Source organism: Phalaenopsis equestris, unplaced genomic scaffold (genome assembly GCF_001263595.1).
Source record: "Phalaenopsis equestris unplaced genomic scaffold, ASM126359v1 Scaffold000006, whole genome shotgun sequence".
Lineage (NCBI taxonomy): Eukaryota > Viridiplantae > Streptophyta > Magnoliopsida > Asparagales > Orchidaceae > Phalaenopsis > Phalaenopsis equestris.
Window position 1 is genome coordinate 1578463 of NW_018164448.1, and position 18124 is coordinate 1596586.

At 33.6% G+C, this 18124-nt stretch overlaps 1 protein-coding gene across 1 annotated transcript; it reads left to right on the plus strand.

Annotated features, from left to right (window-relative positions):
* Positions 1-5372: 5372 nt before the first annotated feature.
* Positions 5373-16576, plus strand: LOC110018174 (aldehyde dehydrogenase family 2 member B7, mitochondrial-like). Its single transcript, XM_020715402.1, is given in 12 exon segments — positions 5373-5637; positions 6555-6692; positions 6781-6923; positions 7021-7174; positions 7287-7323; positions 7325-7505; positions 9408-9497; positions 9926-10099; positions 10427-10564; positions 10667-10804; positions 10894-10955; positions 16217-16576. Coding segments are annotated over 12 exon segments (1620 nt in total). The 5' UTR covers positions 5373-5546; the 3' UTR covers positions 16491-16576.
* Positions 16577-18124: the final 1548 nt, after the last annotated feature.

Consider the following 18124-nt stretch of genomic DNA (forward strand, 5'->3'; position numbering starts at 1 on the left):
AAATTTGGGTCCCATGGGCAATTAAGTAATTTGGAGGTGCCTAGGGGCAAAAGGCCAAGTTGGGCATTTCAAGTGGAATTGGATAAATATCATTATAAATGAGTTATAAACCAATGTATTGTGAAGATATAATGTACCATAGTTCCAAGTCAACACCTAGGGTCAATCCTAAGGCCAAGTAACCCTATATGAACTCTTCTTGAGCTCTCTCATAATGATCTTACCTTCTAAATATTAGAGGTTAGAACCACTATGTGGAACTTTAAGTTGAGTAAAGAGAAGAGTTTTGAGTTTCTAATGGTGAGGGTACCCTTTCTAGTTTTCTAAGACTAGTCTATAGGAAAGTCCTATGGCTAGACCTAGGCTACTAAAGAAGTTTCTAGACCTCAACCAAAAGTGAGGTCAACAAAGTTATTCAGGAATAGTTATGTATCCAAACATTTAGTACATATAATCTAAATGGGGGTATTTATGTCGACACAAAGGAAAGATGATTATATTTCCAACTAACAAGCAAACTCTGCAATTAATCCAGGATATTATATTAATTAGTAGCAAGAATCTTAAGAGCTTTAATGGGTACCTCTAAATAATTCCAAGGAATGGGCTTCGGAGTAAAGCCACACACATCATAAATGCATTGCTGCAATCTAGAATCAACTAATTTAGTTGAACAAATTGCATATTTAGTCTTATTACACTCAGATGTACTATTATGAAGCATGTCAAGAATACTATTGAGATTATAAATGATATTAATATCAGCTTCACCAAAAATCAACAAATCATCCATATAGATATGATGGAAAATATTGCACTTATTCATAATGAGATTAGACATAAGAAAATGAGAATTTTAATCATCCATAAGACTAAAAAAACATCTATCAAAATAGGAAAAAGATAAGGGGTGAGAAGGCAACATAAGAAAAAAAAACTTCTCATTGCATTGTTGATAATTACAAAAAAAAAAAAAAACACACATTAGAGATCATTTCAATGTTAATAATAATAATAAAATAAACATTAGAGATACATGCTTTAATCCATTGAATGAAAATAGAGGGAAAGGATAGATTAGTTATTCTATTAAAGATAAAGTATCATTTACCAATATCAAAGGTTTTCTTAGCATCAATGTTGGTACAAAAAATTGCAATGGTATGAGCAGAATTAAACCCAAATGTAAGCTCATTAGCTAGAGTTATATCATATGTTGTATCACAACCAACAATAAAGGCCGCTTGTGTTGGATTAATAATAAAAGGAAGCAAAATTTTGAGTGTATCTGCAAGAAGCTTGGAAATTATTTCATAAATAGTATTAGAAAGGATATAGGCCAAAACTCACTAAAAAATTGAACCTGGTTGAGCTTGGAGATAAAATTAATAACATAGTGATTAATTATATTATGAAGATTATAAGTATGAAAAAAATGATTCATCATAACAATATAGTCAGACCCAGAGATGTTCAAAGGATCTCAAAGGAGAGAAGTCCTTGATAAGGTCAACATATTCAGCTTGATCCAAAATTTGACTTACAAAAAGGATATCAACATCATAAGCAAAGGTAGAAATAGGATAGTTAATGAGCTCAGAGAAATAAAAATAACCTTCATAACAACATCCTCTTAAGAATGAAAATAGGAGTTATTAGCATGAATCTCCTTTATAAAGTTTTTGAAATAATTAATTTTAAATTTTTTGGAATAAAAATTTAATATCATCCTCTCCCTTAGAAAGTCAATCACACTTAGCTCTATATTTTATCAATTTATATTTACAATATAAAACATTAGGTAATTGTGATTGAACGGAAGAAACATTAGAAATGAGAGCCATATCAAAAGGACTAATCTTAAGATAAAACATAATCTCAGTTTGCTAATCCACAAGCTCCCTAATATATTTAGCAAGATGAATATTTGAGCTTTAGATCTAAGTTAAGGAAATTTTCACATTTTCAACCCAAGCAGATTGAACAACTAAAAGGAAATTAAGGAAATATTTATAATAATTTTTGTACATGAATCTATAAGAGAATTTTTTAGGTTTACCAAAATGAATAGTAATAAAAAAATACTTAAGAGTTCAAATTTCCATAATCTTGAAGTAATAGGAAAGAAAATTCACCACCTAATGATCATTACAAAAAGCTATGTTCAGCAGATATCTAATAAGAAAATCTTTATATTAGCTAAGCTCACAGAAAGAAAGACCCAAAAAGGTCAATAAGACCAAAGTTGTAAAAATAATTATTAAAATCAATAATGTTGTTGGGAATAGGGGGGACCGCCGTACTCTTCTCATTAATTCTCTAATACAATTAAAATCACCCATAACAATCCAATGCTTCTAAATTTCCTCAGCCAGAGTATCAAGATAAAATCCTTCCTCTTTAAAACACTATTATCAACATAAATAAAAGTAGTAATTAGAGTGACATAAGAGGACAAATAAACAATGCCATGAATAGATTGAGCTCGAGTATACAAAAAAATAAAATTTACAGTAGCAGGGTTCTATTTGACCCTAATTCTACCCTTATCAGCCATATGAAAGTTATTAGAACTCTTTTTATTACGGAAAAGATTGAGATGATTTAAATGAAAAGGGCCAGAGTGAGGAGGGGGAGGGGGGGGGGGATTCTAACAAGCAAATGAAGTCCACTTTGTATTCCCTAATATGATGCCTACAGTTAGAGATACATGCATAGTTAGAGATTTCAAATCATAATGTTAGGAAAAAAATATGAAAAAAAAGTTACGATTGAGGAATGGTCCATTTAGAGCTACATTTCTCTAGATTAAAAGAGGAGGGTTCAAGTGTTATTCCACCTCATAGTATGTATTGATGACAAATTGTGAAGTTTAGGCGAATTTAAGTTTTACATCATTCTCTTTCTAACAAAAATCTTAATAGTTACTTGCATAATTACTATATCGGTAATATGGAATATATCCTTATATATATTGGCGTGCTTACCATATTTTTCTATCTTGCCTTCATAATTTGTTGACATGCATTGCATAACACTCTTACAATTTTTGTAGATGATTACAATTTGCTATTTTTTAAAAAACTTTCTTTGAAGCAATTTATTTTAAATTATTTTGTTTATTTTCTCAAATTTCTTATTTTAATTTTGGCAAACATTGGCTACATGAAAATAGTGAAGAATCTTCAAAACCTTTCAAATGTATGTTTGAGATGACAAACCTAATGATCAAAATAATAGATTAAGGAGAAGTGAAAATGGTAGGCCTTATTTTTTTTCTTCTGAATACTACAATGTTGGTCAAAGATAACACAAATTTGATAATGTTCTTATGACATGAGCTGCCAAAACTTGATAGAATGGAGATAGTTTTCCCGGATATTAACTTCTAGAACACAATAAGATATAATAGGGTAGAGAATATTGATTTTTAGGGAGATAACATTAATCTTAAGTATTAATATGAAAGATGTTAATGTTATAAGTAGATAACAATTACTTTTTAGTGTTTGTTGAAGCTAAGAAAGGTTTCAAATGAATTAGAAAAAAAATCATGCTATTATAGTCATTAATTGAGACACATAGATGAGGAGCTACTTTTATAATTACATAATGAACCTTTGATCACACATAAGGATTTTAGAGGTTAAATGATCAATGGCCTTGGATGAATTTTTTGGCAATTGAATTTTGTTGAGAGTACGTGTAGTTTTTCTATGGAAACCATGTCACGAACTTCCTTGCAAACAATAAATTAATAAGATATAAATTGAGCCTTATTTAAGCCCCCCCCCCCCCGGGGACCCACCCAGATAGTTTACAATCAAGGCATTTGTTATTTTATTATTTTTAGTGGTACCTTCTTTTTCTCTTTATATTAAGGATGTCAGTTATCAATCCATCTACTTAAAATTTTTTGAGTGATATCTTTGTTTTCTTTTTCTCTCTGCCTTATAGATTTTTGCTTTTCTCTATATTACAAAATACATCAACTTAAATGCTAGACCTTCCTTTCATTCATTCTAAATTGCAGCTCATCTCTCGTCTTCCATGAATCAAATATTCAATTTTTAAACTTTGTATGTATCCTCTTAACTAGCTAAACCATTTTTAATTGCTTAATTTTATTATGGTAAAAATGATGTTCGTAAGCAATAATCTTGATGTTAAGATGAGTCTCTTATTTAGAGTGAGTGAGCAACACAAAAAGCTAAAAAAATAAATGTATATAGGATTCATAATTACTTTAGAAGAGTTTAATTACCACATTTGCGATTGCTATTAAATAATGATAATGATGTGACAGGTACAAGGAAACACGAAAGAAGAAGGCAAAAATATAGGAATAGATTACTAAGATGAATTTACTATAAAAATGTAATAATATCCTCAATTAGTGGGAAGCCTCCATAGATATGCCTCAGCGACATGATCTATTATATTAGTATATACATAAAGAATATTCTCACTAACTATAACATGTATATCCATAAGTAAAAATAAGAGTATGCTATATAAAAATAAGTAAAACATGCGTAAGGAACTAATAATCTATTGTATAGGTAATTAATATGCCACAATAGATGATATGCTATTAATGTCTTAGTGAATCCAATGCATTAAACAACTTATGAAATGAATGCTTGAAGTGGTTGTATTGACTTAGAGAAGTCTCGATCTATACAAAGGAAATCGTTGAAATTGATAATAATTATCATAATTGAACATCATGCCTTTTGGCTTATTAAAGAATATTTGTATTCTCAAGTGCATTTGAATACCAAGAACAATTCATCAACCAAAAAATTATGGTGGTCCCAAAAACTCCACAAAACTTAAATCTTCATAGATGAATTATGAGTAGTTTTAGGTGATTTATCATGACCAGGGAATCAATTTGGTAGCCCATTAGCTTTGGGTTTGTGGGGGCAATAATGATATGACAAGTCCAATTGATAAAATAAAAGAAAAAGGACATACTCCTGCTTTATCCTAGTAATCTTAAATCACACAATTGGACTTGCCTCAGATATGTTTGGTGTCATTCTTCTTTATGAGAATATTTAGATCATAATCCATAAAAATTAGTTTTGTGGTAAAAGTGAAATACACCTTTTGGTGCTGAGATTTAAAGTACCTATGTGCTATGTGTATAAATATGAAAATTTACGTGCGAGATATATAAATCTATAAGAATTGTGTGCTATGTTCATAAATTTCCCAATCTTAAAATTAGAATGGACAAAAACACTTAATTTGCCCGACTTTATGCGTTCCCCATGCTAAACTTGCCAGAAATCTGACCTAATCTTTGACTATATGCATCTTTTACTTAAAAAAGTTTTCTGCTTTCACCGATGAATTTTAACAGAAAAGGATAAGTCCTGTTGAATTTTTTGACCACATTTCTGTGCTAATTAATCCGCATTGATCTTATTGAAATTAGAAAGCTTTTCGGCTCCATAAATATCCTCCTGTCAGTGCTGTTAGCGTGTAGAGCATTGATCCTGAAACGCAGGAAAAGATTTTGCTTGATAATAAAGGCCATGGCGGCTGCAGCGCGGAGGATTGCATCTTCTATTATCTCACCATCTTCTTACTCTGTTCTTCGTTCTTCTTCCTCTTATCTGCTTCGAGGTCGCCGCCACCTCTTTTATTATTATTTTTCTTTTGATCTTATTATCATCTTTCTCACTTCTTTTTTTTATTGGATGAAAAAATCGTTTTTGAACCATTTTATTGCTTAGGCGTTGACGATAATCTCTTAAAATGATGGTTTTTAGTGTTTTTCGCTTTCTAGAAATTTGGTTGCTGAATGTTTTCTCTTTCTCTGTCGTTTCAAAGGAGTTTACTTATTCTACAAATTTGCTAGAGAAAAAAAATTGATTTTTTTATTTTTTATTTTTCTTTTTCCGGATTTTGCCAATCTGAAGGCTCACTAAAGTTATCTTCTTAGGTTTGGTGTTTTGAGGATTGATGCTCCGAGTTGCTCTGTTTTTATTTTTGTTTTGGCCTTTGGCTTGAAACTCTGTCCTCTGAGGCCTTCATAATGATTTGATGGATATTTCTTTCTTGATTCTGAGTATGGATTTGAGAACGATGGTGTTTTTTTTTTTTTTTTAATTCCGGAAGCTTATTCTCTTGGCAACGTTGAATATTTCGTTTCTTATGCGTTGAAATTTTACGGGCAAGATATCATCTGTTTTGAGATGAAAGATTTGATTTTTAATTGCTCTACCGCTTTACCAATTGATAGTAATTAAAAGACGAGTTTTCGCCTTTTTCTCTTATTAATTCCTGGCGTTTGGAGCCCAGATTAGCATCTGTAAACCTTTGCATGTCTGTAAGCGCCAGTTATGCACAGTGTATGAGGGATTTGAACGTGGACTTGGCATTTGTGTTTTGTTAACAAAGGAGTACTGTGAAATTTTAGAATTTTAATTTTACCATTTCTTCTATTCTATATACTAAACCCTTAATTCTAGCTGAATTTTATCTTAGGATTTAGCGCGCTATTGACCGAATTTGATAAACTTGAGGAATCCAATTTTTAGGGAGAATTGCTGGTGTTTCTTCTGGGATTCAAAGGCTCAGCACTGCTGCTGCTGCTTTGGAAGAACCAATAACACCTCCAGTTCAAGTGAACTACACTAAACTTCTTATCAATGGCCAATTTGTTGACGCGGTATCAGGTATATGAGATTGTTCAGTGAAAACCCAATCTTTTTTTATATCCATACGTTCTAAAGCCAGCCATGATCAAACTCTCTTGACCTTCAGGAAAGACTTTCCCAACCTTAGATCCCAGAACTGCAGAAGTTATAGCTCACGTAGCTGAAGCAGATGCAGAAGATGTTGACAGAGCTGTTGCGGCTGCTCGTAAGGCATTCGATGAAGGCCCATGGCCAAAGATGTCAGCCTATGTACTACTCTTAATCCATTGCCTCCTCTTGTTATTCCATTTCAATGCTTGCTCAAATGCTTGTTTCTTAAGTTCATTTATTCTAATTCAATGTGCAGGAAAGATCGCGCATTTTATATCGATTTGCAGATTTGATTGAGAAGCACAATGATGAGATTGCTGCACTTGAGACTTGGGACAATGGGAAGCCTTATGAGCAGGCTGCCCATGGTGAGATCCCAATGGTTGCTCGTTTGTTTAGATATTATGCAGGTAATGTGTGAAGGAGACAGAGAGAGAGAGTTCATGCTTCATCATGAAAATCAGATTTTTTTTTTATGCAATGAATAATTACTATAATTGTCATCTTCTACAAATTATGCAGGTTGGGCAGATAAAATACATGGAATGATTGTTCCTGCTGCATGTGCAAGTATTGCATGAACCTATTGGTGTTGCAGGCCAAATAATTCCATGGAATTTTCCTCTTCTCATGTTTGCTTGGAAGGTTGGGCCAGCGCTTGCATGTGGGAATTCAATTGTGCTGAAGACTGCAGAGCAGACTCCATTATCTGCATTAGTAGCAGCTAAATTACTACATGAGGTTGATCATCCTACTTGCTTTCTTCTTTTCTGCATCAATATTTTCATGATATTTTTCCTCAAGTGCTCAAAGTTATTATGAGTGATTTGTTTTGATATAATAATTAAAAAGATGAATGAACATTTGAAGTTTGCGGTCCTGCCTTTGTTTGCTAATATTCAACGGCTTACTTCAATACCACTTCTGTACATGAGGCTAGTTTTCCACACTATATTAGGTTAAGCATGGTCCATGGGACCATAGTGATAGAGATAGAGAGAGAGAGAGAGAGAGAGAGAGAGAGAGAGAGATAGAGTATATGAAAGGAGTATGATGCATTATTAACACTTATCTGAGACTAGACTTTATTTATGTAAAGTGTCTGTTGTGCCCCTAAGGGGTATTACTAGTTTGCCATCACATGGCTATATATGTCCATTGTATTTGTGATTAACAAATATTGAAATAATTTCTTTTCTTCCTCGGATATTCTCTCTTGCATCGTTTATGCATAATAAATGTAGTGTATATTTAAATTATTTTTAGAGTTATTTGGTCCAGTATAAAGAAATTATAGGAAATCATTTATTTGTGTTCTGTTTAAAGTAAAATGAATTGAGTATAAACCCCAATGGTGTTGACTGGTGGCTAGCGACATAACAAGAGTCAGTAGTTGGGCGACGGCAATAGTTGCTAGCAACGGACGAAGCTTGCCAAATCAGGCTATTTTTAAATACATTGAATATGAATTAAATGGCGAATTTCAAATATATTAACAACTTAATTTGCATTCCTTTTTCATGCAACCAAACAACTAAATTTTGAAAGCTCTTGCATTCGTTTTACTTTATTTTCCTTTTTCAGCAAAAGTAAGGTATATTTGTCCCAACATGGCAGTATAATTAATATATGATTTTTATGGTATGTTTTGAATTCAATTTTATTTGAATTTTCTGACTTTTTATGATTTGTAGGCTATTCTTTTGTTTTCTGATTTTGGAAGCACTGGTTTGTTTCGTTTCATGAATTTTTTTTAAACCACTTATAAACGTGGATACAAAAGTTTTGGTTGGATTAATTTTGTTGAATTTGATTTATTCAAAATCATTAAACTTTTATTACTTTTTAATTATGGAGAGAATAATACGTGCAAAGTTCGGATGCATCTGGACTCTGTTGTACACTGTTGTACACATATTGTACTACAACACACAATATTGTTGTACACGGAATCCGAATGCATCAGGATTCCACACATAATAATTTCTCTTAATTATGATAGTTACTGTTGGGATAAATAATTCACGGTTTTTTGTTGGAGCAACTAGTAATAAACAATTAATTTAATCTAATTAATGGTTAATTAGGATAATATTAAAGATCTTTCAGGTTTATTATTATGCAACTATCATAATTTCACATTGTTTCCCTATTTAATATTTTATTAATTAACTTTAAAGTTATTAATTGATTATTGATTGTATTGATAGTTTAGCTTTAATAGGTATTGAGCATAATTAGCTATTTGACGGACAAATTGTGGTTTAAATAAAACTTAGATGAATTAAATATATATTTATTGCATTTTCCTTATTTTTTTGGCAAACATTACTTTTTTGAAATTTTGCAAATGTTTAGTCTGAAGACAATTAAATCAAAACAAAACCCAACCCCAACAGTGCACAGCCAATGTCATTAAACTTAGTTTACTCCTAAATGAAGTTTATGGAGTGATGTGTAATTTTACCTTACAAGGATCTAAAGCAAATTTACTTTCTTTGTGAAGTACTTTATCAAATTCTTAAACTTTTTCTTCTACTGTTTTGAAAATAAGTACAAGTTAAAATTTGTTGTTTTTCTGTCCTCTATTTCTATCCCATTTTTTTAATCACATATTTATATTAAATCTCTGCTAATCTTCAGGCAGGCCTCCCTGATGGTGTGCTTAATGTACTCTCTGGATATGGCCCAACCGCTGGTGCTGCTCTTGCTAGTCACATGGATGTTGATAAGGTCAATTTTTTGCATGTTATATCTACTTATAATGTTGCTATATGTTTTCTTTTATACTATTAAAGGTTTTTTCCATTTATAAACATCTAATTTTTCTTCTATCACTACCACACTAAAAAGAGTGGCATGGATTTTGCATTACATATAATGCCCGGTTGCGAAGCCTAACATTTGCAGTCTTGGTGGTCCTTCATTCATTTATTAAATGTTAACAGCTGAGAGATTTGGCATAAAATTCCCATGTATTTGCATATTGTTTCAATAGAATAAAATTCTGCATGTGGCTGTTGAATGATACGAGTTATGTGAATGTAAACAAGTTGAAATTTTTATGTATTGAAAGATTTTATCTTCTAAAATGAAGGCCACTGTAATTTAGTCTTTATTAATCTTAATGTTAATTTTTTTTTTTTTTTGTTGCTGTTCAGCTTGCCTTTACTGGCTCAACTAGTACAGGAAAGGTTGTTCAGGAAATGGCTGCAAGAAGCAACCTTAAACCAGTGACTTTAGAGCTTGGGGGTAAATCTCCCATGATTATTATGGATGATGCCGATATTGACCAAGCAGTGGAGCTTGCCCATTTTGCTTTGTTCTTCAATCAGGTCTGACTTTCTGATTTTCAGCTTTTATAATTTTAGTTTCTTGTTTCATTTATGTGTTATTAATTTGCTCTTTCTAAACATTTTTTATAAAGCTTAGCGTATGTTGGATGCTGCTTTAGTTATAGTACTAGTATTTCAAAACAAACCATATTGATAGGATATTAAGAAATCGCAGCATTTAAATGTCTATCCTTTTTAAAAAGTTTTAGACTATTAACACTTCTTCATAAAATGATCAAAATACAAGCATTTTTATGTGAATTATCCATGAAATTGTACTATCTTGCATAAATTGAAAAACTCTACAAAACATGGTGTTTCTCACAGGGACAATGTTGCTGTGCTGGCTCACGTACTTTTGTTCATGAGCGCATATACGATGAATTTGTGGAGAAAGCAAAGGCTAGAGCTTTAAAGCGTGTCGTGGGTGACCCATTCAAGAAGGGTGTGGAGCAAGGCCCTCAGGTCCAATTACTCACAAACTTCTTTACCCTTCCAAACCTATTTTGTTTTGTAATTTAATGGGCAAAGCTTTTTTAGCCTTGGGTTTGACTTGTAAAAGCACAGATTGATGAGGAGCAATTCAACAAGATCCTGCACTTCATAAAGTCTGGGGTTGAAGAAGGGGCTACACTTGTTTCTGGAGGTGAGAGACACGGTGACCGGGGATATTTCATTAAACCTACCATTTTTTCAGATGTCAAGGTAATGTTTAACATTATTATTAATTAGCCATAAATTGTAGCTTAGACTATTAAGTATCTGTGACCAAATTTCATGTGTGGGCTCTTCAGGATGGAATGGAGATAGCAAAGCATGAGATCTTCGGGCCAGTTCAATCGATCTTGAAATTTTCGTGAGTAGTTATATAGATTTTTTACAAAATATCTTCAACGATGATGATGTATATGTTGAAAACCCCAATCCTTATCAGTTCACTATACCAATGCCTCTGTTTCACTTCAACAGTTGTCTCAGTTCTTTCTCCACTATTGAAGTCCAGAATAAAAACTAGAAACAGAAGAATCGGCTCAACCTGCAAGCTTAGAGAAAAAAAGCATACTTGAGAAAAACCAATGATGAGAAATATGAATTTTCCCTTTATGTTTTTCGTTACCCTTCTCAATATGCGAATACACACACACACACACACACACATATATATATATATATATACACTAACGGGGATAATAACGAACTGTCAGAATTTGTTGACAGATGGGACAAGTGTAAACTGTAGATTAATTTGCTAGGTACCAAAGGAACAAGCTATCCATAGACCCGCATAACTGACGCAGAGAATAATATCCCATTATCTTATTACTGCCCCTCAAATTGAGGATCCTTAGGGATGGTCAATTTGCTTCGAAGAGCATGAAATTGAGGGTTTGGAAGACTTTTGGTAAAAATATCATCAAGCTGATCCTTTGTAGTAATGTGATAAACATTAATTTGCTTGGAAGTGATGCAATCACGAATAAAATGAAAGTTAACCTCAATGTGTTTAGTGCGGGCGTGGAATGCAAAATTATTTGCCAAGACAATTGAGGAAATGTTATCGCACCATAATGTAGTTAGAGTGTTTATAGGTTTCCAAACTCAACAAGAAGTCTTCGAATCCATATAAGATTGGCAGTAGCAGTTGCTAATTCTGCTGCCAATGCACGGTATTCTGCTTCAGTAGAAGAACAAGCCATTGTAGACTGTTTCTTGACAATTCAGGATATTGGATTTGATCCTAAAAATATACAAGAACATATTGTAGACTTTCTATCGGATGAGTACCCAACCCAATCCGAGTCAGAATATGCTAGAAAATGAATATTATCCTGATAAATTGGAAGACCATGGTGAGAGGTTGCCTTAATATGTCTTAGGACTCGTTTAAGTTGCTGTTTATGAAGAGTTTTTGAATCATGCATACCTTGACAGAGACGATTAACAACAAAAGAAATGTACGACATTTTAATCGTGAGATATTGAAGGGATCTAACCAAATGCCGATAAAGAGAAGATGAAATCGTTAAAGTAGATGATGTTGTAGATGAATATTTGGTAGTAGTTGGATTTTGAACAGGCGTGCAATCCTTCATACCAGCTCGATTGAGTAACTCCAAGGCATATTTGTGTTGATTCAAGTGTAGTCCATAATTTGTGGTAGTGGATTGAATGCCAAGAAAATAGGAAAGGTGTCTCAAAGTCCGCATATTGAACCTATGATGAAGATTTGATATCAATATAGATATTGCTGAGGTGTTGTTGCTTGTGAGTAGAATGTCGTCAACATAGATAAGAAAATACATCTGAATTTTCCCATGAATGTATATAAGTAACAATGGATCCACTTCGCTTTGAGAAAAATTAAGAAACTTGAGATGAACATAAAGAGTAGCAAATGATTGCCTTGGTGACAGTTTTAAATTATCAATAGATTTTTGTAGCAAGCAAACGTAATGCGGGTATTGCGTATCAATGAAACCCATGGATTGATGCATATAAACTTTTTATTTGAGAGAGCCTTTAAGAATAGCATTTGAGACGTCCATTTGAGTGATTGGCCAATTGTGATGAGTAGCCACCATAAGAAGAACTCGAATAGCAGGCATTTTTGCGACGGGACTAAAAGTTTCAACATAATTAATACCATATTCCTGATTATTACCTTGGGCCGTAAGACGAGCTTTATGACGATCAATATAACCGTCCAAATAATATTTAGTGCGATATATCCATTTGCAGCCAAGTGTCATTTGAGGCACTATTATTCAAGTGGCTTGTGTTTGTAAGGCTTGGAATACTTAAGACATAGCATGTCTCCAGTTATGATATGACACTTGTATAACATGTAGGATCTGATTTTGTAATAATTTTGTGCTGTAAATAAAAAATTTGCTTCGGTTTAAGGATCCTTGATTTGGCACGAGTGACCATTGGATGAGAAGGGGTGGACGAAATTAGCGTGTGAGGTGGTTCGACTGTGGGAATATGTGAAACATGCTTGTTTGGAACAGACGAGTTTGGATTTGGTTGATTGGAAGTTGACGAACTTGAAGCTGGCAGGTTTAGAAGGACGTTAGGTGAAGTAGGCACAATTGAAGAAGGTGGAGCTTGTTGATTTGGGCCGAGAGTTGGCTGATTTGGAGAGGCGATAGGAATAGATTTTGAATTGATGGATGAGGGACTAAGAAGGAGAGGTTGAGATGGTGTAGTATCTATGGCCGGTGAATTGAGAGTGTGAAGGCTAGTTTGAAATAGAAATACATTCTCATAAAATATAACATGACGAGATATAGTGATTTTTCAGTAGTAGGATTATAACACTTGTAGCCTTTAAAGTTTAGAGAATATCCAAGAAAAACACATAGAGTGGAACGATACATAAACTTGCTGGAGGATTGTGGTTGTAATCATGGATAGCACAAAGATCCAAAGGTTCTAGGAAACTTGTAGTTGGGATGTTTTATATGAAGAACATAATAAGGAGAGTTATTATTAGTTGTAGGAGATAGAACACAATTAATTAGATAGACAACTATAAGAAGAGTGTCTACCCAAAGATTTTGAGGTATATTTGTATCAAGAAATACGGTACACATGGTTTCTAGAATATGTTGGTGATTTCGTTCCGCCACACCATTTTGTTTGGGCGTATATGGACATGAATATTGATGAATAACTACATATTGAGAAATAATATTTTGAAATGTAGTGTTACAATATTCACCTCCTTCGTCGGAGCGTAAAATTTTGATGTGATTGTTGAGTTGCTTTTCAACAAGTGTTTTAAACTTAAGAAAACAAGAAGACACATCAGATTTATATCCTCATTGGATAAACCCAACAAAAATGAGACATATCATCAATAAACGAAACATAGTATTTAAACCCTTGATTTGAAATATTGGGGAAGGTACCCCATACATCGTAACCTTCAATATGGTAGAACAAAGATTAATGGATAAAGGAAAAGATAAACGACGACCCTTAGCTCCTAAACACAAATTACATACTGAAGATTTTGGAATTTTAGGAAGAAACGACACAAGTTAGAGAAGAGCTATGTGAGATGGATGGTCGAGACGATGATGCCAGTTGATGGACAAGGAGGTGACAACAATCATATCATAATGAGTTGAGGATGGCAAGTTAATGGGGTAGAGGCCTCTACTGCTACAGCCTTGAAGTATTATGGAGTTGGTCTTCAGATCCTTAGTTTGAAAACCGTGAGCATCAAATAAGATAGAAGATTGATTATCTTGAGCTAATTGATGAACTGAAAGTAAGTTATGATATAATTTTGGAGCATGATAAATTTGAGAGAGATGGATCTTACGGTGGAGTGAGTAAAATGCCTTTGCCAGTTTTATGGGAACCACTTGACCATTTCCAAGAAAAACCTAATATGATCCATAATATGAATGGCCATTGGATATTTGAGTAGGATTAGAAGTTAAGCGTGTTAGCTTAGGAATCAAGTAACCAATTGGTGTTTTGCTGTGTAGATCCACTAAATAGTGCCTAAGGTGATCTTGTGGGAGAAGCATATTGAAAATTACTTCAATGCCAACAGTAAACCGCGGAGTGTCCGAATTTGCTACATATTTGACATTCTACATCTGCCTTTGGAGTTGCGAGACCTCCTCTACCTTGATTTGAATTATTACAACCTTTGCTAGAAGTAGAATAGGGTCCACGATCTCTTGATCTGCCACGAACAACATTTAAGGCAATCGTGGGATCTGATATGTTGGAAAGTTGGGCAGTTCTAGCAGCTTCATTAGCGAGGCTCGTCTCCTCATGTATACCAAAGCATATGAATCGTCAAGACTTATTGGTTGGAGGCTTGTTCGGATGGTTGTTATGAACTGAGCATTGCTTGGAGACAAACCATTTAGTGTTTGTAGAATCATATCTTCGGTATTGAGCGGGTCTCCAGAAGCAGCTATGAGATCAAATTTGGCTTTAATTTTAGATAAATAATTCTGTCATAGACTGTTTTTCCATTGAAATATGGTGAAGCTTGGTTTGAAGACGTCGTTCAACTGTACTCCGGATTTCAACACATGAATCAAGGTTTAAAATATATGGTAAGATCGGTGGCGAGATAATTGAGTATAGTGCGGATACTAAGTTTTGATCTATAAGGATGCATATGGTTTATTGAGGGTATGGAATGGTGGAGGATTGGACGGTTGCAACGTGTGAAGGAGGAGCTGCTATGTAGCCATCCAAATAGCTATGGAACCCATTGGATCTAAATTGCTTGAGATTTCCATGTGGGAAAATTTTTAGAACATGACATTCTTAATATTAGCATTAAGAATTTCAAGTGAGATGGAATCGCAATATCAGCAGATTCCATGAGATTTGTGCTGTGAGAAGATGCAGAAAAATTGGATGAAGCTTGCGTGGGTAACATTTTATGAATCGAGAGGGAAGAGAACAGATCTGAGACCCACAAAAAAAAAAAAAAAAAAATTGTTGATGAGAATTCTGAATGTTGTTAAGGAAGATAATATTAAGTTGCCTAATTATAGTGTTTTTAACTATTCAATTGAAAATAAAAAGATATAATTAATGGTTGGTTGGGGGGTGAGAAAAGGTCGGGAGATAAGAATTGCAGATCTATGCAACACTCTAAAATAAAATGATCTAAAATTTAAACCGTTTTAAAGTGTAAAGTTCCGAAATAGCCCTTAACTCCTTAGATGGATGGAGATTATGAATGTGCTAAATTAATTCCTGGACTATTTTAATGTGGGCTAAAATAGTTTTCACTGGGATTATCTCAAACCATAATAACAGGGCAGCAGACTAAATTGACACTTTTATAAATTCGGTACAAAGATGATCCCCCTCGAAAGAGTTGGGATGCCATTTTGATACTTTTCTCCCATTTTAAATAACTCATTTTATGGGTTGGATTGAAGCCATTTTATGGGTTGGGTTGGGCTAGCTTCAATCAACAACCCAACCGAGCGTATGATAATCAAATCTGGTTTGGGATCAAATTGCGTCAAGACTTGACTGCCGAGCTGACTTGCTATCAACACTTAACTCCATATTTAAACTTAGACTACTAATGTTTTGTAACAAGTTTTGTTTGTTTTGTGGCAGAGATCTTAACGAGGTAATTAAAAGATCAAATGCGAGTGCTTACGGGTTGGCTGCAGGAGTCTTCACCACAAACTTGGACACTGCTAATACCCTAATGAGGGCTTTGAGAGTTGGGACTATATGGATCAACAGCTTCGATATCTTCGACGCGGCGATACCGTTTGGTGGGTTTAAGATGAGCGGCTATGGCCGCGAAAAGGGTTTGGATAGCCTCAAAAACTATCTGCAGATTAAGGCTGTTGTTACTCACCTCAAGAACCCTGCATGGTTGTAATTTGTTGTGATGAAGTATTTGTTTGGGATGGAGCTTGAGCAACTGCTACTTCTAAATGTTGAATAAATTTTGTGTTGTTTGTCTTATCTTTAGTTTTTGGAGTTGTTCTGTGATAGTTATTTCATTTGCAAAATCACCACAATCATCCAAATTCCGCTGGGCTCCATTGAAATTAACAGCCCAACTGCAATTGTATTTAATGGATAAGTTGTGTTAAGATTGACAACTCGCTTGGCTCATAATAGGATATAATTCAACAAAAGCCTTATTATTTTTAGTATCCTGAAGAACTTATGCCAGGCTAGATTGTTTATGCAAATAACACCCCCATATGGGGAAATTTACACACGTTGAACACAGTTCTTATGTAATTACATATCTAACACCTAAACCTCCATATTTACATACATAGCCCTTTAATGCTTTGATGCTGTATTTCACTTTTTGAAAGTGACAGTAATGCTATATTAGATGCCATATTAAAGATTTAAGTGTTATGTGCGTAAATTTACAAGTTTAAGTGTGAGATATATAAATACGTGAGAATTGCATGCTATGTATGTAAATGCCCCAATTTTAAAATGCATAGTTGCAATTTAGTAGAGATAAACGTTTAGATGTATGACACATGTTCTTAGGGCCCGTTTGGGGCAGCTTATAAGTGCGGGGGTGTTTTTGAAAACGCCGCTATACCGTTTGTATCGTGCCTTTTGTCTGTTTATCTGGAAACACGGTTCTATTTTTATACTAAACGCAGACCCCGAGTCGACTCCCGTGGTCAACCTGCAGGCTGCGTTTCATGATAAGTTGCTTATCCTGAAACGCACAAGCTGTCCTAAACACACCCTTACACTTTTATTTTTGTCACGATTAATATATTCATTGGCAACCTTTTTTTTTAATAATGGCATCCATGTAATATAATGATAGTCTGTGTAATTATAAATTTTTTAAATTTAATTTTCAATCTTCATGATTATCATTTTGCATAAATGAAGTATTTATTCATTTTAGTCACCCTCCACTCAACCATCTCAAGAAACTGTATTCTCAGTAGGGATGTAAACGAGCCGAGCTTGAGCGAGCTCAGGCTTGGCTCGTGTTCGGCTCGTTCGAAATAACTCATGTTCGAAATTGGCTCGTGTTTGAAATCGGCTCGATTTAAATATTTGTGTTCGTGTTCGGCTCGAAATTGGCTCGTTAAACTAAAATTGAGAAAAATAGATGTAAAGTGTGGGATTCGAACCTGAATCAAATTTATACAAAAGAAGACACTCACATTGCTACATGAGGTGTTATGATTTAAACTTAGACATAAATATATATAATATAAATAATATATGTAATATATTGTTATATAAAAAGTTATATAAATTTTTTTTCGAGTCACCAAACTATTGTTCGTGTTCGGCTCATTTATATTTCAAGCTTAAAAATTTGTTTGCGTTCGACGAGCTGTTTAACGAGCCGAACATGAGCTGTTCGCGAACAACGAGCTAAATTGACAGCCCTAATTCTCAGCAGCTTGATTTAATATTGGAACCTAAGTATTACAATTTCTTCTTATAATATTAAATTATAAATTTTAATTTCACATTTAGTAAAATATTATATATATATATTGAGGCACTATT